This window comes from Ipomoea triloba, chromosome 5 (genome assembly GCF_003576645.1).
Source record: "Ipomoea triloba cultivar NCNSP0323 chromosome 5, ASM357664v1".
NCBI lineage: Eukaryota > Viridiplantae > Streptophyta > Magnoliopsida > Solanales > Convolvulaceae > Ipomoea > Ipomoea triloba.
The window spans coordinates 30,479,645-30,502,790 of NC_044920.1; the positions used below are offsets into that span (position 1 = coordinate 30,479,645).

General features: G+C 40.9%; 2 protein-coding genes, 1 long non-coding RNA gene and 1 pseudogene across 3 annotated transcripts; 1 reads left to right on the forward strand and 3 right to left on the reverse strand.

Annotated features, from left to right (window-relative positions):
- Positions 1-439: 439 nt before the first annotated feature.
- On the reverse strand, positions 440-2,770 carry LOC116021285. Its single transcript, XR_004098963.1, has 8 exons — positions 2,676-2,770; positions 2,398-2,501; positions 2,111-2,280; positions 1,869-2,014; positions 1,534-1,571; positions 1,288-1,393; positions 944-1,114; positions 440-826 (listed from the first exon to the last, which is right to left on the reverse strand). It is a non-coding gene; the product is annotated as an uncharacterized LOC116021285 (long non-coding RNA).
- A 1,665-nt stretch (positions 2,771-4,435) lies between these two features.
- Positions 4,436-8,038, reverse strand: LOC116020554 (annotated as a pseudogene).
- Positions 8,039-8,576: 538 nt separating this feature from the next.
- On the forward strand, positions 8,577-9,758 carry LOC116020861. Its single transcript, XM_031261416.1, has 2 exons — positions 8,577-8,911; positions 9,459-9,758. The coding sequence occupies exons 1-2, from the start codon at positions 8,662-8,664 to the stop codon at positions 9,608-9,610; spliced, it is 402 nt and encodes a 133-aa protein (XP_031117276.1). The 5' UTR covers positions 8,577-8,661; the 3' UTR covers positions 9,611-9,758.
- Positions 9,759-9,813: 55 nt separating this feature from the next.
- Positions 9,814-11,180, reverse strand: LOC116020860 (mitogen-activated protein kinase kinase kinase 18-like). Its single transcript, XM_031261415.1, has one exon. The coding sequence runs from the start codon at positions 11,161-11,163 to the stop codon at positions 9,817-9,819; it is 1,347 nt and encodes a 448-aa protein (XP_031117275.1). The 5' UTR covers positions 11,164-11,180; the 3' UTR covers positions 9,814-9,816.
- Positions 11,181-23,146: the final 11,966 nt, after the last annotated feature.

The window sequence follows — 23,146 nt, forward strand, 5'->3', positions numbered from 1 at the left end:
TGTATGTATAGAGAGAAATAAGAACTAATAGTAATTTTAGCCTTGCATCGGAAAAAATTCGACCAATTTGATCTTCTTTTTTTTAAATCGCGGTAGCATTTTCATATTTATCATCAATTTCATTATCCAAACTTGAACATTTAAATATACAATCATAACTAAATATACAAATTTTATAAAATCAACTAAAAAGTTAAATCTTAAATCTAAACAGTAATTATTAAACCTTAAGGAGTAAAAAGTGAATTACTAAACAAAATAAAAACCAAAATCTCAATCAAATTGGAAAAAATTCGACAGCTTTGATCATATTTTTTTAAATGATTCGGATAACATTTTCATATTTATCATCAACTTTACTATGCAAACTTGAACATTTAAATATACAATCTTTAATAACTAAATATACTCAATCAAATTGTAACCCTAAATGCAATAATACACTTTCGTATTTTTGTAAGTGTAATTTTTTAATACTAAATATGGAAAATGTTAATACTAAATGTGCAAACCTAAAAAAGTTTAAGAATCGTAAATTCTAGTGATCAAGTTTGCATAATAAAGTTGATGATAATTACGAAAATATCACCTACATTTTTTTTAAAAAAAATTGATCTAATCAGTCAGATTTTTCCAAAGCTAAAATTGGTTCTTTTATATATTCAATCATGCATAACTACTGTACATGACAAATGAAAAAAGGGAGATGCACTTTTATAATGTAAATCAGAACTCGTGAATGAAGTTAATCTCACCGTTTGTTATATCACATTCTAACTTCTACACCAGTCTTCAGTAAATGCTCCTTCACAGATTGAATAGGTATCTGCATTTACATCATAGCGTCTGTAAAGAACCATAAATTGAAAAGGTATCTGCATTTTCTTATATATATTTAGGAAAATTACACTTCAATCATATTCCTTTTTCTATTCCAAATTACCTCCTTTCTGTGGAAAATACCAGCAGCTAGGGCAGCTGAGGCATTTGTTTCTTTGAAAACCTCCGAGAAGTGTTCAACAGCTCCTGCTCCTGCACCACTACTCGCAATTACCGGGATGCTTACAGCATCTGAAATTTGTTTGATTAGGTCTATCAAATCCTTTCCGTTGGCCTGAAAACATCACAAAAACGAAAAAAAAAGAAAAAAAAAAAAAACCCAGGTGGTTATAATATAAGTAGATAACTATAAGAAACGATCACCAGAGAATATCTTCATGCATAACGGAGTAGGCTGGCTAGAATGTATAACAATTATATATAATAAAATAGAATAATTCATCATACCATCACAGTCAATGCAATTAAGCAGTATTTCACCAGCTCCTAATTCTTCAACAGCTTTGGCAAGCTCATATGCCCCAATTGGTCGACCTTCTCGCCCACCATTCACCTTGAAATGGACAAATACAAATTAATAAGGCTTGAAGTTGTGAGGATAGTACAAAAAGAACAGATGAAAGACAATATTGATAATTACGTGGACAAAAACTGATACAGATAAAAGTGAGAAGAATATAGATGACAACTCACTGTACACTGGTACCAAGCATACTCTTCGCCGTTTGGACCTGAAACAAGTAGTGAAAACAGTCAAACAAAAGCAATTTATTCTCCCCTTTAAAATCTTGGAAAGGCAAAACTTCAAGTTTCCTCTCTCCCTCTATCAACACTGCCCCCGATTTCCCACAGCAAGAGAGCTAAGGTACTTCAGAACTACACATGGTGTTTATTCTAATCACGCTCTCCCCCTTGACATATCTCTTTTCTAGTCTGCTTTATGCACCAGAGAAACTGGATACATAAACCAAGGAATTCCAAATTCCAAAACTACAACGATAGAGACCCAAGTTATGTTGACTCCTTACCTGGATTTCTCACTTTTCTTGGCATACAAGGTTCACGTACAGCATACCTCCACTCTTCTCAGGGTGAAACTTCCCCTTCTAACAGATGCTATAAAATTATCGCCATAATTGCAGGTTGATGATACCCACTCTTTATTATCACCTGACTGAAAGAAGTGATGGCAGGTTAAGCAAGTTTCTTACATGCAAAAGCAAACATTAAGGTTTCAACAATGATAGAGAGAGAGCTAGAAAAATTGTACCAGTGTTGCACGATAAGAATGAACAAAATAGACATGACGCTTCCCAATTTCATCCAAGATCCCTGAAGATTTTGTTATTTCAAGTGAATTCCACTCAATATGAGGTACTCTAATTCCTTTAGATGAGTCAAAACACCCAACTACTCCAGGAATGAATCCAAGACCTTTTACTGCATACACATGATGGTAAGTCAGCCAAGAACTTTTTGACTCTTTTTGGTAGAATTGATTGACAAGATGAAATAAAATGGAAACTCTTGAGAGAGAATTTTGTTTAAACCAGTTACCTGGTCCATTCTCCTCACTTGACTCAAAAAGAAGCTGCATGCCAAGACAAATTCCCAGGAATGGGCGATCATGCTCAATATAAGTACAAACAGCTTCAGCCATTCTGCTGAATATAGCTTTCATAAATTCTCAGAAAAAACTCACTTGGACCAGCAAATTATAGTGTTCAAGAAAAGTTAATGCACAATATCCCCTAATCTATAAATAACTGTAATTGACCAATGATTGCTTCACTAGTCCTATCAATCATTAGGTGTAAATTCTACTAGAATCTTACCCCTTCTTGTTGAGCACATCCATGGCAATAGCAAAATCACCTACTCCAGGGAAAATGAGGTGTTTAGCTTTCAAAATGTCCTCTAGTGTTTGTACCTAAATAGATGCCAAGACAATAAATAGGAATAAAAAGGAAAGGCAATAGGGGCAATACAGATTCTCCAGAAGAGCTAAGTCCAGCTTCACTACTTGGTTACTTAAAATCTCATAGTAACAAATCAAGTACTGTGAAGTATGAACTAATATTGTGATGTGAAGAAAATCAGACAAAAATTATTGAAGTTCATTATATTGTCGGACTTATATTCTAGTGAAATTCTCAATAACTCAAAACGGAGAAGTACAAATNGGTTACGGTGGGGGAGGGGGGTGTATCTATCTATCTATATGAATCTCTGTATCTGTATGTATATATATGTATGTATTTATATATGTGTGTATGTATATAGATTAATATATATGTATCCGTATGTATATACATGTATGTATATATGAATATGTATGTATCTATATTATATATTTTTTTGAATACTACTAACTCTATTACAATGCAGTATCTGTTCATAACTATTTTCTCAACCTATTAAAGCACAAGAGTCAGTATTGCCCTCACTGAGGCTCGAACCCACCACCTCCCATATATATATCTATATTATATATATATATACATACATATTATATACGCTCGTGTGTGTGAAACATTGCTTAGGTCTTTGTCTTTGAGTGCATATTTTCTCATAACTAAATTTTTAATGAAATTCATGTAATTTACAAACAATTTATATGGGTAATTGCTTCAAAAACACTTAAATTGAGTAATTTTAAATTAAATAATTCATTTTTTTGGTAGCAAAATTGCTTGATTTCATATCTTTGTGCTTTTGAGTGCAAAATTTTGTATCTTCAAATGCATTATTGACAATGTTTATTATGTCTTTTGACTTATTTGTAAAAATGTATAACTAAATTTCTAATAAAATTTGTGTAATTTAGTAATTTACAAACAATTCGTATAGATAATTGCTTAAATAACACTTAAATTGAATACCTCCTTGTTACGGTAGCATAATTGCTTTGATTTCGCATTTTTGTGTCTTCGAGTGCACATTTTTGTTGATTTAAGTGCATTATTATGGACATTGCTTATTATGTCTTCTTTGCAACAATGTATAACTAAATTTTTAATGAAATTTGTAAGATATAAAGACGATTTGTATGGATAATTGCTTCAATAACATTTAAGTTGAATAACTTCCCTTTTAATACCATAAATTGCTGACTGCACATGTTTATGCCTTCAAGTGAGCGCGCACGCACACACATGTATGTATAGAGAGAAATAAGAACTAATAGTAATTTTAGCCTTGCATCGGAAAAAATTCGACCAATTTGATCTTCTTTTTTTTAAATCGCGGTAGCATTTTCATATTTATCATCAATTTCATTATCCAAACTTGAACATTTAAATATACAATCATAACTAAATATACAAATTTTATAAAATCAACTAAAAAGTTAAATCTTAAATCTAAACAGTAATTATTAAACCTTAAGGAGTAAAAAGTGAATTACTAAACAAAATAAAAACCAAAATCTCAATCAAATTGGAAAAAATTCGACAGCTTTGATCATATTTTTTTAAATGATTCGGATAACATTTTCATATTTATCATCAACTTTACTATGCAAACTTGAACATTTAAATATACAATCTTTAATAACTAAATATACTCAATCAAATTGTAACCCTAAATGCAATAATACACTTTCGTATTTTTGTAAGTGTAATTTTTTAATACTAAATATGGAAAATGTTAATACTAAATGTGCAAACCTAAAAAAGTTTAAGAATCGTAAATTCTAGTGATCAAGTTTGCATAATAAAGTTGATGATAATTACGAAAATATCACCTACATTTTTTTTAAAAAAAATTGATCTAATCAGTCAGATTTTTCCAAAGCTAAAATTGGTTCTTTTATATATTCAATCATGCATAACTACTGTACATGACAAATGAAAAAAGGGAGATGCACTTTTATAATGTAAATCAGAACTCGTGAATGAAGTTAATCTCACCGTTTGTTATATCACATTCTAACTTCTACACCAGTCTTCAGTAAATGCTCCTTCACAGATTGAATAGGTATCTGCATTTACATCATAGCGTCTGTAAAGAACCATAAATTGAAAAGGTATCTGCATTTTCTTATATATATTTAGGAAAATTACACTTCAATCATATTCCTTTTTCTATTCCAAATTACCTCCTTTCTGTGGAAAATACCAGCAGCTAGGGCAGCTGAGGCATTTGTTTCTTTGAAAACCTCCGAGAAGTGTTCAACAGCTCCTGCTCCTGCACCACTACTCGCAATTACCGGGATGCTTACAGCATCTGAAATTTGTTTGATTAGGTCTATCAAATCCTTTCCGTTGGCCTGAAAACATCACAAAAACGAAAAAAAAAGAAAAAAAAAAAAAACCCAGGTGGTTATAATATAAGTAGATAACTATAAGAAACGATCACCAGAGAATATCTTCATGCATAACGGAGTAGGCTGGCTAGAATGTATAACAATTATATATAATAAAATAGAATAATTCATCATACCATCACAGTCAATGCAATTAAGCAGTATTTCACCAGCTCCTAATTCTTCAACAGCTTTGGCAAGCTCATATGCCCCAATTGGTCGACCTTCTCGCCCACCATTCACCTTGAAATGGACAAATACAAATTAATAAGGCTTGAAGTTGTGAGGATAGTACAAAAAGAACAGATGAAAGACAATATTGATAATTACGTGGACAAAAACTGATACAGATAAAAGTGAGAAGAATATAGATGACAACTCACTGTACACTGGTACCAAGCATACTCTTCGCCGTTTGGACCTGAAACAAGTAGTGAAAACAGTCAAACAAAAGCAATTTATTCTCCCCTTTAAAATCTTGGAAAGGCAAAACTTCAAGTTTCCTCTCTCCCTCTATCAACACTGCCCCCGATTTCCCACAGCAAGAGAGCTAAGGTACTTCAGAACTACACATGGTGTTTATTCTAATCACGCTCTCCCCCTTGACATATCTCTTTTCTAGTCTGCTTTATGCACCAGAGAAACTGGATACATAAACCAAGGAATTCCAAATTCCAAAACTACAACGATAGAGACCCAAGTTATGTTGACTCCTTACCTGGATTTCTCACTTTTCTTGGCATACAAGGTTCACGTACAGCATACCTCCACTCTTCTCAGGGTGAAACTTCCCCTTCTAACAGATGCTATAAAATTATCGCCATAATTGCAGGTTGATGATACCCACTCTTTATTATCACCTGACTGAAAGAAGTGATGGCAGGTTAAGCAAGTTTCTTACATGCAAAAGCAAACATTAAGGTTTCAACAATGATAGAGAGAGAGCTAGAAAAATTGTACCAGTGTTGCACGATAAGAATGAACAAAATAGACATGACGCTTCCCAATTTCATCCAAGATCCCTGAAGATTTTGTTATTTCAAGTGAATTCCACTCAATATGAGGTACTCTAATTCCTTTAGATGAGTCAAAACACCCAACTACTCCAGGAATGAATCCAAGACCTTTTACTGCATACACATGATGGTAAGTCAGCCAAGAACTTTTTGACTCTTTTTGGTAGAATTGATTGACAAGATGAAATAAAATGGAAACTCTTGAGAGAGAATTTTGTTTAAACCAGTTACCTGGTCCATTCTCCTCACTTGACTCAAAAAGAAGCTGCATGCCAAGACAAATTCCCAGGAATGGGCGATCATGCTCAATATAAGTACAAACAGCTTCAGCCATTCTGCTGAATATAGCTTTCATAAATTCTCAGAAAAAACTCACTTGGACCAGCAAATTATAGTGTTCAAGAAAAGTTAATGCACAATATCCCCTAATCTATAAATAACTGTAATTGACCAATGATTGCTTCACTAGTCCTATCAATCATTAGGTGTAAATTCTACTAGAATCTTACCCCTTCTTGTTGAGCACATCCATGGCAATAGCAAAATCACCTACTCCAGGGAAAATGAGGTGTTTAGCTTTCAAAATGTCCTCTAGTGTTTGTACCTAAATAGATGCCAAGACAATAAATAGGAATAAAAAGGAAAGGCAATAGGGGCAATACAGATTCTCCAGAAGAGCTAAGTCCAGCTTCACTACTTGGTTACTTAAAATCTCATAGTAACAAATCAAGTACTGTGAAGTATGAACTAATATTGTGATGTGAAGAAAATCAGACAAAAATTATTGAAGTTCATTATATTGTCGGACTTATATTCTAGTGAAATTCTCAATAACTCAAAACGGAGAAGTACAAATGATTCGAGGAACATAGTAACAAATCAAGTACTGTGAAGTATGAACTAATATTGTGATGTGAAGAAAATCAGACAAGAATTATCAAAGTTCATTATATTGTCAGACTTATATTCTAGAGAAATTCTCAATAACTCAAAACGGAGAAGTAGAAATGATTCGAGGAACATAATAACAAATCAAGTACTGTGATGTATGAACTAATACTGTGATGTGTAGAATATCAGACTTATATTCTAGTGAAATCTCATAGTAACAAATCAAGTACTGTGAAGTATGAACTAATATTGTGATATGAAGAAAATCAGACAAGAATTATTGAAGTTCATTATATTGTCAGACACTCAGACTTATATTCTAGTGAAATTCTCAACAACTCAAAACGGAGAAGTAGAAATGATTCGAGGAACATATTTAAAAATAGATTACATCTTTAACGTCAAAGCCGAGAAACCGAATTGCATTCCTGAGACTCCGGACATTTCCAGCGCCATAATCGAGCAAAGTTACCACTGCAAAGCATTAATGTTAATCATAAAATATAAGTAAATTTGAAGGAAAATAAAGGAAATAGATCAATACTTTATCACTAACTAACATCTCCATAGAGAAACGTCTCGCCATTTTTTCACATAACTGTACGTTTCTCAATGCATTATATACACACTCCGATGAGAATTACCGGAATCCTCCTCGCCAGTAGCAGAGGCGCGGATCGGGATCCTCCTCGCCAGTAGCAGAGGCGGGGATCGAGCTTCTAGAAGGTTTGAAACTGAGATCGATACTATTAGGCTTGTTCTGCAGGAAACGAAGAAACCTAGAACCGGCGGAAGAAGACGACGATGAAGAAAATTTTCCAGCGATTCCAAGTTGTGAAGCTGAAGTAAATGCCGCTGCCTCCATGTTTCCGCTCCTGTTTCAGTTTAGCGCCATTTGGTGGTTTAAGGCTACGGTGCCTGCCTCCTGATTTTTAAACCGGCTGTTACCTTTTGTCTTTTTGACTTCCGCGATAAAGTTTTCCATATACCAAATTAAAGAAAAACCGTCACGGCCCATGGACATAAGCCCAACTTTGGCCCATATTATTTTTCATAGGTCATGGATATAAGCCCATTATCTCATCTGAATAATGGAACAACATAACATCTTGTCATCTTCAATGGAATTTCTATAACCTTGTAAAGGTGATCACCCAAGTTGGCAAGTTTTACTGTGCACCATGGCGTATTTAGCCAAACAATATGTGGTAATTTCTCAAACCTAAAATTAAGTTTCTAAACGACCACTTAATTAGTTTGAGTATACTATCATGCGTTTCATCAATCAATTGCCTATAAGTATAACAATCAACCGTTACTTACCATTTTTAAGATAAGGTATCTTATGGTACACCATAATGAAAATTCTATCCTACCAATGAACTTTGTTTAGGAAAACATGTTGAAATCCATTCCTTACCCAAAGTGCATGCAAGGAATTATACACATAACCCAAAGTGCATGCCATATAATATTGCCCACTGCACGCAGAATCTCTCCATGTTCTTTTCTTCATGCAAGCCCCTACCAACATACATTTTATATCCTAAATAGGATCACTTTTACTAACTCCATCAATTCACCATTCAATTGAACTTGCAGAAGAAAATGATTCAACCTTTGTATACTCTGGTGTTCTCAGAAGTGGCAATATTACTTTTGCTGCTTTTCAAGACGCCGCTGAGGAATCCACTGGTGATGCTGTTGGGAAGGTTCAAGCGAGGGAGAGGCCCTGTCATTGCCAAAACCGCGGGCGGAACCTTATTCATGGTGCTCATCTCCATCTTCTACAATATGTCCCGGATAAAGACTGACCATCTTCTTCTTGCTAATCACCTTCTCGAAGCATCACTCTTAGGTAGTATTATTTATGCACTTCTTAAATTATGATCTAGGTGACAATTTTAAAATGTTTAAATTTTAATACCCCGAGTATCATACCTGGTTATATAAAATTAGAGCATCCTATAACTGTGAGTATTGTAGTAGATATACTGGGTAGTTTGACAATTAACTGTTAGCTGTTACCCGTTAGCATATTGTGTTAGCTATTCTGATAAGCGGATTGTATTAGGAGTTTGTAAAAAGATACTCCATATTTAGTAAGATTAGCTGTTTATAACGGAGGTAAAAAGATCAGGACATTTGTATTATTTTCTAGGTGACAATTTTAAATGTTCAAAATTTAATACGTAAAATATCATACCTAATTATATAAGATTCAAACCTCTTCAGGTGTAAGAGCCGATTACTTTTGATGGACTCAAGTAACATGTGAACCATAGTTACCAAATTAAAGTAGATATTACCATCCTAATTAAAAGTCTAAATTCATAATTAAACTGCTTATTTATATCTATTTATTATATGCTATGACTTGTTGAAATAACATACAATGCATGCAGGATTTTCTCTATTCCTAGCGATGATGATAGACAGGATTCACTATTATATAAAAGAGCTACAGACGATGAGGAAGGATTTGGAGGCTGCAACCAAACAGATCCACACTCGTAGCAGCAAAGAGATTGACAAAACAGCCTCAAAAGATGATTAATTACATTAATTAATAAGCTATCACCAATGAATAAAGCATGAAACCTCTGTTTATGGCTTGTTTTGTGTTAAGTTTGTATCCTAAATCATCAACTGATTATATTGTTTCTATCTTAATAACACAGATTCTTCCGATTTGCTCACATTCATTCTGCAATGGTATTTAAGTTGTAGCTAAACCTCGATGAGTTCGAATATAAAATTTTGTTACCTTCTAATCAACAACTTTATAATGATATTATGTGAGTCCATTAAATATGAAATTTTAATCATATTCTTCATAAAAGTTTGAATTCCGAGTGATAACTGATGTTTAACATTCTCATGTGACAATGCTATATTTATTGTTGTACCTAACCTAGAACTAAAGCTAATCTTCTCTGCAAAAAAATCAAACAGAAAACCTCCATTGCCGGTCCTCAAGCACTCCAAATCTTCTGGAAAGAGAAATGGCTCCACCTCCATTAACTCATCTTCATCTTCTTGATCAAGGTTGCAATCAGTTTGAAATATAGTTTTATCCGTTTTTTCTATAGGTGACAAATTAACAGTTTCGATTATTCCTCTTACGTTCACCCAACCTTGCTCGTCGTCTTCCCAATCGGGAAAGGTTGATGATCCGATCAACCGTCCGATCCTATTCGCCGGAGGATCGACGGGAGAGGCCGGGACAGGTGATTTTGACGGCTCAATTGATTCCCAAAAGCCTTGATCAATTACACTCGTGGGAGAATTCCTAGGAAGAATTTCGAGTTTTTCGGGATTAGAATTCGGATTTTGCAGAAACGGGTGGTGAAGAAGCTCCGTTGCCGACCACCGGTCTTTGGCGTTTCTGTTTAAGCATTTGCTCAAGAAATCCTTAGCCTCGCCGGAAATCCAGCCGGGAAATTCGGGCACGGCATCCTCGGAATAACCGATTCTGTAAAGAGCCGAAACCGGGTCGTCCATCTCCGGCCACGGCGAAGATCCACTCGCCATTTCGATGATCGTGCACCCAAACGCCCAAATATCAGCTGCAAATCCTTGCTCTTCGCCACGCGCCACCTCCGGCGCCATAAAAGCCGGCGTGCCGGAAAATCCAGAACTAACAACTCCTCCATTTCCCACCAATTTCGCACACCCCAAATCAGCAATCTTAACCGCACCGTCTTCACTGACCAAAACATTCCGTCCCTTCAAATCACAATGTACAATGCCTTTCGAATGGAGATATTCTATCCCCAACAAAACCTCACGAGCACAGAATCGAATCATGGGTTCACTAACACAACTCCCCAGCTTCTTAACCACATCACAGAGGGTCCCACCGGAAACATACTCCAACAAAACGTTGTACATAACCTTATTCTCCTCGCACGTGATGTCAAATCCCAGGCACTTGATCACGTGAGGAGAATCGAGTTGAGAAAGTATGGACTTCTCTTTTTGCAGCAGACCGGAATCGGAGAACTCGGCAGACTTAACCGCGAAGAGTTCACCGGAGGACGCATCGGCGGCGAGAAAGACGGTGGCGGAGGAGCCCCGGCCGATGATGGGCCCCCTACTCCACTCCATGGCTAGTAGTTGTGGGTTTTGAAGTGGGATTGTGGAGTATGGTTAAAGGTCGAGAACGTTTGATTTTATAGTCAGTGGTTTTCAATGGAAGGCAGTACTTGTTAAGATATGCGACGAAACAAATAGTGAAATAGCTAAAGCACAGCTGGATTTTTAATGCGCGTCGTTATTCCTACTATTGGTACTCCGAGGTTTGGTGTACAACTATTTTTGTACAAACATTCAATCCACCCTTAATGCCTTGTGTATATAAAAATTTGAGAGAAATGGTTAAATAGGCTCTCAAACTAATACACTAAAGTGTAATTAGCCTTTTAAATTTTTGAAAAATATAATTAATCTCATGAACATGCTATTTCAGTGCATTGAAACCCCAAAATCAATTAATGATATGCTAAATTCTAACCATACTCTAATAATCACGATAGTTCCCGACTTCATTCGAGCAAAAAGCGACCATCTAGGTTGCATTCTCATTGGAGAAGGCAACTAGCCATAGTGGTTACCTTCACCTAGAGAAGGTGACCACAATGGTCGATCGTCTTCTTTGTTAGAGAGAGTGACTGGCAACCGTTGAACAAATAGAAAGTTGGCACGGCACGCATCTACCAAATGTGTTTCATGCCAATTTTTTTCTATATTTTCTTCTCTTTTTTCTCCATTTTCCTCTTCATTCTCTCTCCTATTTTGGCCGAAAAATTTAACATTGTTTACTTGCTATTGAGGATGCTCTTAATATTATTATTTGGTTTAATAAGGGTGGGTGGTGAAGCACGTGGATAAAGGAAAGAGGGTTGGACATTTCTGGCCGACTGCGGGCGACGCTTGCTAAGCTCTAATCATGTGTCTGATTAAAGCGTGATTAAACCTAATCATCGTGTGTTTAGTTAGCTTTGTGATCTTTGTGTGATGGCATTAACAGAATGGGTTGAGCGTTCACGTTTTCACATGCACTTACAATGTGAAAATCGAATTATAACCAAAAAAAAAAAAAACACATATACTATATATATACAGCCGCCGTCACATGATTCCTCCATACATGTTTTTATACATTCGCCGTCACATGATTCCTCCATACATATTTTTATACAGCCGCTGTCACATGATTCCTCCATACATGTTTTTTGTTACCACAGTTCACAATATGTGGCATTGCTGCGTTAGATCATCATTTAATTTGCCTTTACTTGGGTGACTGCGTTACTTTACTTGATACGAAAAGTAACTCTAAGTCAAGTTGAGATACACAAATAGATAACTCCAAGCATATACGACGAGCTGGTGAGTTGGGCACTTAAAACCTAATTCACTGTCACTCGGATCTTTCGGTCCTGACCAACATCCCAGTGACGTTGTTGACTTCAAACTGTAGGGTGGTTGTAATAATTACTATATATTCTTTGATTCACAAGAAAGTTTGTGTAGTTGCTATTTGAAAATATGCTCGGAGCAAAGTCTCCATACTTGGTAAAGAACCATAAGAAGGTAAATTAACTTAATTTGTCCAGTTTTCAAAAAAAAAAAAAAAAAAACTTAATTAGTCCATAGTTGACCACTCAGACCAAAAAGCGCAATAAACAATCCCCACAAAGAGTCAAACTTTGAATCAATCTTATAATCACCAAATCAACTGTCTAATGAAGTTGGCTCGTCATCTACCATATATTATAATTGTTATTGTTGATAGGTGTTCACCACAAATCAACACACACATTTTTATACATCGATCAATATATTGTATTGGTATATGCATCACATGAACAAGACTAAATAAATTGAGTTTCAATTAGATTGATGCAGAACAAACTCTGAAATACGGATTTGTTTGATAATTAGTGCTATAGATTAAATGACAAATTACAGTTTGTTCATTGTTAGAAGGCAAAATAAATTAAGCACAGAGCAGGGTTGAGAAATCCAACTCTGAAACCCGTACGGCCGGCGCGGACACATTGATGCCAATTAAAGGCTTCCCTTGCCGGCCGTTCACCTATTAAAGTTCAGCTAATTTATTAATACCAAATTAAATCTACTCAATTATTATTCAAATAAATATTTACTCACTTTCAATCGAGTCTCGTCGTCGCATAGAATTTTCTAGTAGTAATTTATTTTTCTTATGTGATTCAGTGGCACGAAATGACTCTCCTATATGGGAGATCATGGATTCGAGACTCAGTGGGAGAAGTATCGACTTTTTGTACTTTAATAGGTTATGAAAGTAGTTATAAACAAATATTACAATAGTACTAAAAAAATTAAGAAATAGTAAAATATGGTAATGCAAGTCACATAAGTAAGAAATTTTCTAACGGCAATACCTGACAGTTACTGTAACTTGGAGTAAATAACTACTCTGTAAATCTGTAATTCTGTATAGTACATTAGTACATATCATTTATATTATCGAGTGCTAATATCATCAGCAGTAGATTGTTTAAGCAGTCTGCAGTCCCTGCAGATATTAATTACAGCTACAAATTAGGCTGTACATTGCTTATTATTAGCCGATCCAGTATTTTAATTAGGTGGCCTGGGAGTATATGCCATATAAATGCAAAAATTCTACACCATAAGAACAGTACAGTATGTTATAATACAAAAATGAAAACAGGTAAATAAAATGAAAGTTGATTGACTTTAAAAATAAAAAATAAAAATCAAACAAATAACATCTACAAATTTATTACATTTTACTATAACATTGTTATATGTTACCGTAGTGATGAATATATTAGACTAGGTCAAAACTTTTAAGTTTAAAAGGCATGACGCAAACTCAAGGCAAATTAAAGCACGTAAACCAAGGGCTGACCTTGGGGTCAATTGCGTTGGGAGGTCAGGTTGGCTAGGCATGAACTCGGAGGATGTAGATGGGAGACTCGGGATCAGTCAAAGGCTGAGAAGTGGAGGAGGTCGCATCAATTCTCTATCTCAGAGTTGTTAGGGAGCTAGTATAAATAGTTAAGTCATTGTCTAGTTTAAGACATGCTTTGTCTAATTCTAACTTCCCTTTGTAATAATTGAGCATTATATAGTAAAATAAGTTATTATATTATTTCATCCGAACATTGTCTCCATGTTCATATTCCATTGATCTTTAATCTTGTTTATTTGGTTAATTAATTCATATTCCCGAATTAATTTTCTCCATTATATATACACACACATACAAATATTGAAATACTATATATATAGGTATATGTATCTCACAGGATAAAACTAATTATTTAACTGATTCTCGATGATGGATATATTGAAGTTGAATTTGGAGCAAACTGATCCCGATGAAGCAGAGCAAGATACCGGACCCGAGTCAATTTAATGCATCACTCAGTTAGGTTTCGTTCAGAAACAACTCACCTAAAACACTACAGAAATTAGGAATGAAGAAAAATGGATAGTCTCTACAGAGTATAGAGCTTTAAAGGAAGGGTGTAAATGGAGGGGTGTGGGGGTCCAAGGTAATTAATCCATGAGAAGGCATGCATTTAGTGATTGGCTACCTTGTATTTTGGTCTGCCTTCTGCAGGCAGTATTTAGTTTGGAAGTTAGGCAGTTTAGGTAAAGAATTGAAGTTGGGAAAGTAGTGAAAGCAATGGGTAATTAAGAGAGGATGAAGGTACGTACCATTACCAACAACCAGTAGAAAATTTTAAATATTAAATTACAAATTTACTTATTGTTAAGTAGTTAATGAGTATATCTTTGTATCTTTATTTAAGCAATTAATGCGTGAAGAAATGTATAAATATTAAATTGAAAAAGTCCTCAATGAACCCCAGTCAGATCATTACAGCGCAATTTAAATTCATGACCTACTATAAAATGTTTATTATCATATTAAAAACTATAACTAATATCGAAGAAACAACACTATTTTATTATACTTATTTAGGAGCCAACGTCACGTTTCGATACTGGATCTCGCTCTTCAGTCTTTGCTCAACCCCACCCAATATCTTTATAAATCTTCTGTACACAAAATTATTATCTAAAAAGCAATATGAAAACATATTTTCGCGTGCTAATTTGCTCAACTTTTACTAAACTCTGCTTAAGAGGGAAACTTGTAGCGACTATTTAAGGTGTGCACGAGATAAAGCATAACTCATTCTAGTATATTAATCCACCAATCACACCCAAAAAAAATAAATAAATTATACTCTATACTAAAAAATTATTGTGTGATAAATTTGACTAAAAATGTGTTAGTAATATTTTTTTTTTGAAGACAAAAACGAAGCTATTTTAGGCAAGGTGTTAGTAGTATGAATATACTATACATTGCACAGAAATAATTACATTGACGGGATTGAGCCAAGGTTTTGGGCTAGCTGGTGAATGACTTTAATTAAGTCATGTTGTGATATAAAAAACAATGACATTATTTCTATGACTTAGCCCAATGCCAAGGTTGCCTATTGGGTTGGACATTATATTTAAGAATTAAGATGTTGGCTATGTTTGGCAAACCTAGCTGAAAAGGTAGCTGAAAACTTAAAAAGTAGTTGAAAACTGAAAAGCTATAAGCTCGAATCTGAAACCTGAAGAGCTGTTATGCTTAAAAGTGTTTGGTAAAATTAGCTTTTTGATAAGCTGATAAATGTAAAAAGACTAAAAAGGACATCTTCATACAATTTAAATAATTTTAAATTTAAATAGATTTGTTTATATATTAAAATATAAAATAATAAAATCAATATATTTAAATAAAATATAAAGTAAGAACATATATTTGAAAATATATAAAGTAAAAAAAAATATTTATAATTCATAAGATTAGTTCATACAAAAATTAATGTTCAAACATAAATATCAAACTTAAATTACAACCAAACATAATGAAAAGAAAATGTCAAAAGGGTTTTGATAGGGCTAAAATCCGGTCTCCGTATCCCGATCTCTCTCTCTGAAAAAGGACTCAGCCAGGCCCTTAGATTCTATTCCCGGTCTGACGAGCCTTGTACAATACACTCCGGGTCGCCGCGGCAACCCGGGCGGGATTCGAAGTGGGGGTCTCATATCCACCTATCATAAGCGCATTGGACCGATAGCGTGACCGGTGCATGTCTGCCACGTGTCCTGCATGCAGCCCGACCGGAGTAGGCCTGGCCATATCCGCTATAAAAGGCACATTTAATGTAGAGAGAGGGGGGCTTTTGCTGGGACCTCTGGAACAGCAGCTAAAGAGACCGGGAGCCGCTGACCCACTGTCACGGAGCTCGGTCACACTTAGAGTATTTTTTCCTGTACTCTACCATATATTAATACGAATATACTCTTCCGTATTATTCCGTATCATTTTGGCGCCGTCCGTGGGGACGAAGTAACAAGCCGAGTCCCGTTCTACCTAACTTCAATCTCCAAGCATGTACCCATATATGGACTATTTTGCCGCTGCGGATCCAGAGCTGGAGGTACCTCCCGACCTACGTTCCCGCCTTAGCTCTAGAGACGACCCGAGCAATACCACTAGTCCGCCGGCGGCTGATCCTGTCAACATGATTCACCCTCCCCAAGCATTCCCTATACCGGTCGGGCTGATACCGTACCAATACCCACCATACCCGCTTGATCCGACCGCTCATTGGTGGACCACTTCCCCTCGTTTCTATCCGACGCCTTACGCCCCTCCTTTCCCGTTCCAGCCGGCACCGCCCACTCAGCTGCACACTCAGCCGCCGGTCCCTCATCCGGATACTACGACGATCGAGGCTGCAGCCACCCACTCGCCCGCTAGGAGGGCGCAGTCTGAAAGGCGACCGATCTCCTCTAGATTACGAGAACCGACATCGGCGCGTCGACCTGCTCTGTCGCGTTTGGGCACCTCAGGTTCCAAGCCACCTCCAGCCCAAGAAGAGCCGCCGAGAGTCAGTGTTCTAGACCGAATCGACCCGCCGATGGAGAGAGGGCGTCGACCATTACATGTCCCGACCGCGACCGAAGCTGATTCAAGCGAAGCAAGTTCTTCGGATTCCCGTCACCATAGACGCCGTAAACCGACCCGTCCGCCTGGTCTTTCGCGTGGAATGCTCGATCAAGTCCGAGCGGAGTTCAACAGATGGAAGCGTGAGGAAGGAACTGACCGACCCACCGGCCGATCTAGCAACCTGCTCCGAACGCCCTTTACGCACAAGCTCATGAGTGAGCCATATCCGATAGACCTGCGCGTTCCTGGAGACAAAGAGTACGCTGGCAGGTCGGACCCCGAACAGCATGTCAACCTCTACTATGGTAACATGCTCATGATGGGGGTATCCGAGGCCGTCATGTGTAGGGCGTTCTACTCCACGCTCACCGGGAGAGCTGCAGAGTGGTTCCGCACCCTAGAACCAGAGTCCATCTCGAATTTCCGAGACCTGGCCCAGAGGTTTGTCGATCGTTTCGCCATGGCCAAGACCGTGAAGAAACATTTCTCTCATTTGGAAAACGCCAAACAGTTAGACGGGGAGCCGCTCTCTGTCTTTATCGAGCGATGGAATAAGGAAATGTCGGAAATAGAACCCGTAGATGACGTAACTGCCACCAACTTGTTGTTGAACTCGCTAAGAGCGGGAAACCTGTACCAGGACCTAATACTCCGGCCGCCGACCTGCTACGAAGACGCTGTGCGCAGAGTAGTGGCTTACGCTACGGCCACGGAGGCGAACTCAGCTAAGAGGTTGATGGAGACCGGGGGGTCGAGGAGGGATCAGAGCCAGCGAGACCGACGCCCGAACAATCTGCGACAGAAAGATCGCGATGGAAACCCGATTTACACCCCGCTGAACAGGCCGGTTGCGGAGGTCCTGCAATTCGCCCAAAGTTGTCATCTGATCCAGTTGCCCGCCCCGGCGAGAGATGGACCGGATAAGGAGAAGTACTGTGCGTATCACCGCAATCGGGGACATGACACCGAAGAGTGTCATGTGCTTAAAGGTCTGATCGAAGACCTGCTACAAACCGGGGAATTGGCCCAGTTCGCCGAAAAGAGGAAGAAGAACCGGCGTGGATGGAGGAAAGATTTCAAAAAAGATAAGGACAAGAAAGATAAAGACCCCGACCTCGATAGGGAACCTCCGGCAGCCGCTCGAAAACAAGTTATTCATGTGATATTCGGAGGACCGGAAGGTGGCGACACTGCTGAAAACCGGCGTAACTGGGCTCGAGATCTACACGTGGCCCTAGTCGAGTCAAATCCGGAGAAAAGGGTGAAAGTGGAGCCTATCGTGTTCACCGATCGTGACTTGCCGAGCAGCCCCAACTGCACGACCGAAGCATTGGTGGTAACCATAGACATCAACGGCGTCGACGTACAGAGAATCATGGTGGATACGGGGTCGAGTGTGAATGTTATGTACCTAGACGTCTTCCGAAAGCTTCAGTTAGATCGGTCCCAGTTAATGCCTGTCAAGACACCGCTCTCGGGTTTTACAGGAGCAATGGTCCATCCGGAAGGAGTCATCCGACTGCCCGTAGAGGTCGGGACCGTCCCGAGAGTGCTCCAGGTGACCATGGAGTTCGTCGTCGTTGACTTGGCGTGCGTTCATAACGCCATCTTAGGCAGGCCGGGGATATCGCAGCTCGGCGCGATAATATCAATGCCGCACCTATGTATGAAATTCCAGACTCCGGAAGGTGTAGGCACGGTTAGAGGAGACCCTCAATCGGCGAGGCGATGCTATGTCCGGGCTGTACAGAAACAAGATACCAGCACGTCTCGGGTGAACGCTATCAGTAAGAAGGGAGACGCCCGAGTCGAACGTCCCGAACCGTCGGAAGAGGTCGAGTTGGTACCGCTATCGGACTCTCATCCGGAACGTACTGTGAAGATTGGCTCGGCCTTATCGCCAGAATTACGGACCGCAATCATCGCCGTCCTTCGGGAATACGCCGACATCCTGGCCTGGGGACCGGAAGATATGCCTGGTATCGACCGCCAGACAATATGCCATAGGTTAGCCGTACGCCCTGGCTCCCGACCGGTCAAGCAGAAGCAGAGACACCTGGCGTCCGACCGACGAGAGTTCGTTCGCTCCGAAACGAAATCTTTGGTATCGGCCGGACACATACGGGAGGTTCACTACCCCGAGTGGTTAGCAAACGTAGTTCTCGTCCCTAAGCCCCCAGCCTGGAGGATGTGCGTGGATTATACGGACCTCAACAAGGCGTGCCCGCTAGACCCGTTCCCTTTCCCGAGTATCCACCAGATGGTCGACGAGACCGCAGGCGCAGAGCTCTTAAGTTTTATGGACGCTTTCAAGGGCTATCACCAGGTGATGATGGCCGAAGAGGACGAAGCCAAGACAGCATTCATTACTCCAGACGGTCTATACTACTACCGAGTTATGCCATTCGGTCTCCGCAATGCCGGTGCAACTTACCAGAGAATGGTGAACACCTTGTTCGGAGAGCTGATCGGTAAAACGATGGAGGCCTACATCGATGACATGCTGGTAAAAAGTAAAGATAAGTATGACCACGCGTCCGACCTGAGACAGAGCTTTGAGATCATGAGATATAACCGGCTGAGACTCAACCCGGCCAAATGTACTTTCGCAGTGCAGACCGGGAAGTTTCTCGGGTTTATGATGACAAGGAGAGGAATCGAGCCGAACCCCGCGAAAGTGAAGGCGATAATCGACATGAGGCCGCCGGCCACGGTTAGAGAAGTTCAACAGCTAACTGGTCGACTGGCCGCCCTGAGCCGCTTCCTCTCAAAACTTGCTGAGCGGGCACACCCTTTCTTCCAGACACTAAAGAAGACATCCGCCTTCATGTGGACTGATGAGTGTCAACGGGCTTTCGAAAGTTTGAAAGAGTACTTGGCCTCACCGATAGTGTTGTCCAGGCCGGAACCTGGTGAAGAGTTGCAGATTTATCTCTCCGCATCGGACCGCGCTATCAGCGCAGTGCTCTGCCGAACCGACCCTGAAGGGGTGCAACGCCCGGTTTATTACATCAGCCACGCTCTCCAGGGCCCTGAACTGCGGTATACCCGGCTGGAGAAGGTCGTATTCGCGTTGTACACGACCGCGAAGAAGTTAACGCCATACTTCCAAGGCCGGGTGATCCGGGTGCTCACCGATCAACCGATAGGGGCCATACTCCGGACGACCACTTCCTCCGGTCGGTTAATTAAGTGGGCAATGATGTTGACCCAGTTCGCAATCGAATACACGCCGAGACCGGCCATCAAAGGACAAGCCGTAGCAGATTTCGTCGTAGAATGTTCAGCACGTGACAGCACCACCCCGGCGACCCCCGACGATGCCCCGGTGGAATGGGAAATTGCAACAGATGGGTCAAGCTGCAAGCAGGGCGCCGGCGCTGGTATAGTTCTTACCAGCCCGGAGGGCTTCAAAGTTTACTACGCCCTGTCGCTTGCCTTCTCACCGACCAACAATGAAGCGGAGTACGAGGCCTTCATAGCTGGCCTGCGACGCGCCCGTTCTCTGGGGGCTCGGCATGTGAGGATCCGGACTGACTCAGCCCTAGTCGTCGGACAGGTCACCGGCGCTTTCGAAACAAAAGGGGAACGGTTAGCCCGGTACCGCGACTACGCTTTATCCGTTATGGGATCGTTTGACGCTTGCAGAGCCGAGCACATTCCACGGGCCGAGAATGCGGATGCGGACATGTTATCCCGACTATCGCACGAGGCTCCGGAATATATATCGAAGGTCGCCCGGGTGGAAGAGCTGCAGACTGCTTGCGTGGATGCGCTTCCCGTGATACCGGTCAATACAGAAACGGATGATTGGATCACCGACCTCCGTTCATATTTAGAGACCGGGACTTTACCAGAGAATGAGCAGAGAGCCAGGAAAGTAAAGCTGCGAGCTCCTCGTTTCCAGATAGTCGACAATCGCCTTTACCGGCGGTCTTATGGAGGGCCGCTGATGAGATGTCTAACCCGCTTTGAGGCCAAACTCGTGATGGCCGAGCTGCATTCCGGACTTTGCTCTGCCCATCAGGGGGGCCGGGCCTTGGCAAGAAGAATAATGCTGATCGGATACTATTGGCCATCGATTCAATTAGACTGTGAGGCACTAGCAAAGTCGTGTGAACCCTGTCAACTTTACGCTCGAGTCCCAGGCAGGCCGGCCACCTTTTATCACCCGGTCAGTTCTGCAATACCATTCGCCAAATGGGGAGTAGACATCTTGGGACCTTTCCCGCAGTTGACCGGTCGACGCCGCTTCATAATCGTTGCTGTGGACTACTTTTCGAAATGGGTAGAGGCCGAACCACTAGCGACGATTACATCTCAGCAGTGCGCTCGGTTTATATGGCGAAACGTGATCTCCCGCTTTGGAGTTCCAGTTCAGTTGGTGACCGACAACGGAAGACAGTTCGAGAGCCAGTATTTCCAAAATTTCTTAGCAACGGTGGGCACCAGGTCGCTCCGTTCTTCCGTAGCATATCCTCAAGGGAACGGTCAAGTAGAGAATGCGAACCGAACCATCCTGGAAGGACTGAAAAAGAAGTTGCACTCGGCCGGACGAAGCTGGGCAGACGAGCTCCCGTACATCTTGTGGTCGTACCGGACTACGCCTCGAGAGGCCACGAAGGAAACGCCTTTCGCACTAGTTTACGGCGCCGAAGCCCGCCTGCCAGTGGAAGCGTGGATACCGACCTCTAGAGAGCGGAGCTATGATGAGAACGGCAATGACTCCTTAATAATCACCGGGTTGGATTCTGTGGAAGAGAGGAGAGAGGTCGCAGCCCGGAGGGTCGAAGAATATCAAAAGAAATTGAAAGCGTACCGCGACCCTAAAGTGCGCCCCCGCTACTTTCAAGTAGGGGATTACGTGCTGAGAGAGAGACAGGCCAGCAAACCGCTAGAGAACGGGAAATTGGCCCAGAGCTGGGAAGGTCCCTACGTCGTTTCGGCCGTAGTGAGACCGGGGACCTATCGGCTCGAAACCACCACTGGCAAACCGGTCGACCGCATTTGGAATTCCCAGCATTTGGTCCATTTTTATCAGTAGGTTGTAATAGGTTCGGGAGCCTGCGTGCCCCAATTTATTTTCGCCCTGCGAGGCTGTTCTGTTTGAAATGTAGTATCGCCCGGTCAAGTCGATTTTTCCTGTTAAATGTGCCCGGTTACCGGTCTTCGGACCTTAATGGTGATAGCTAGGTGCTCATCCCGGGAGTAAGTGTTTAAAAGAGAAAGCAGAAGATGCTACGAGTGAAAGCGGCTCCAAGGCCGTTAAAAATAAGAGTATCGCCCGACACAACGAGGCCGGGCTCTCGAAACGAGACGACTCAAAGGTCGTCAAAACGAATTAATACCCGGCACAACGAGGCCGGGCTCCCGCGTTTACTGTCTAAGGGCGTTCGGCCGACTGCTAGGCCCCGGGCTCCGTCGCACCCTCTCCCGCTGGTCCAGCATCGGGGGCTTCCGCAACCTCCACCGTTGGTCCAGCGGAAGCGTCGGTGAAAGAGACCGGTAGTACTTGCCCCTCAGAGACGGTTGAGAACGGCGTCGGACCAGGGTCGGGCACCTCTTCGGGAAGCACGGCCAGAACCCTGTGGAGGTCGTCGTCGTCGATCGAGACTTCTAAGGCAGCTCGAACGTCGTTCTGCATGGCTCGACGACCACTGTTGAACGCCCAAGTCCCGAACTCGTACATTAAGTCCTCCCCGACCGGCGTGCGCGAGATGGCCGCAAGAACGGCCTCGCCTGTCTCCCGCCCTCGGCAGATATGCTTAGCCAGGAGGACGGGATCCGTCAAAACCTTCTCGCCGAAATCAGCCCGCTCCAGGATCCTCCTTCCGGTCTCTTCAGTCGTCTTCAGTTTCCCCTCGAGCTCTTTAATCCGTTGTTCCCTCTTAGCAAGGGACCTTTTGAGCGGGGCCACGTCCCGACGATGGATCTCGTCCCCGTCCTTGGCCCGGGCATACAGATCGGTGACCGAGTGCGCCATCTGAAAGAGAAAGGCGGTGAGAAGACCGGTAGACGCTAACAAGAACACGATTAATCACTTCGCGA

What these genes read in the sequence shown, in the direction of transcription:
- LOC116020860 (XM_031261415.1), bottom strand. Translation starts at nt 11,163, where the DNA reads ATGGAGTGGAGTAGGGGGCCCATCATCGGCCGGGGCTCCTCCGCCACC.
- LOC116020861 (XM_031261416.1), top strand. Translation starts at nt 8,662, where the DNA reads ATGATTCAACCTTTGTATACTCTGGTGTTCTCAGAAGTGGCAATATTA. An exon ending in TCTCGAAGCATCACTCTTAG is followed by an intron (nt 8,912 to 9,458) that starts GTAGTATTATTT and finishes CAATGCATGCAG; the next exon opens with GATTTTCTCTATTCCTAGCG.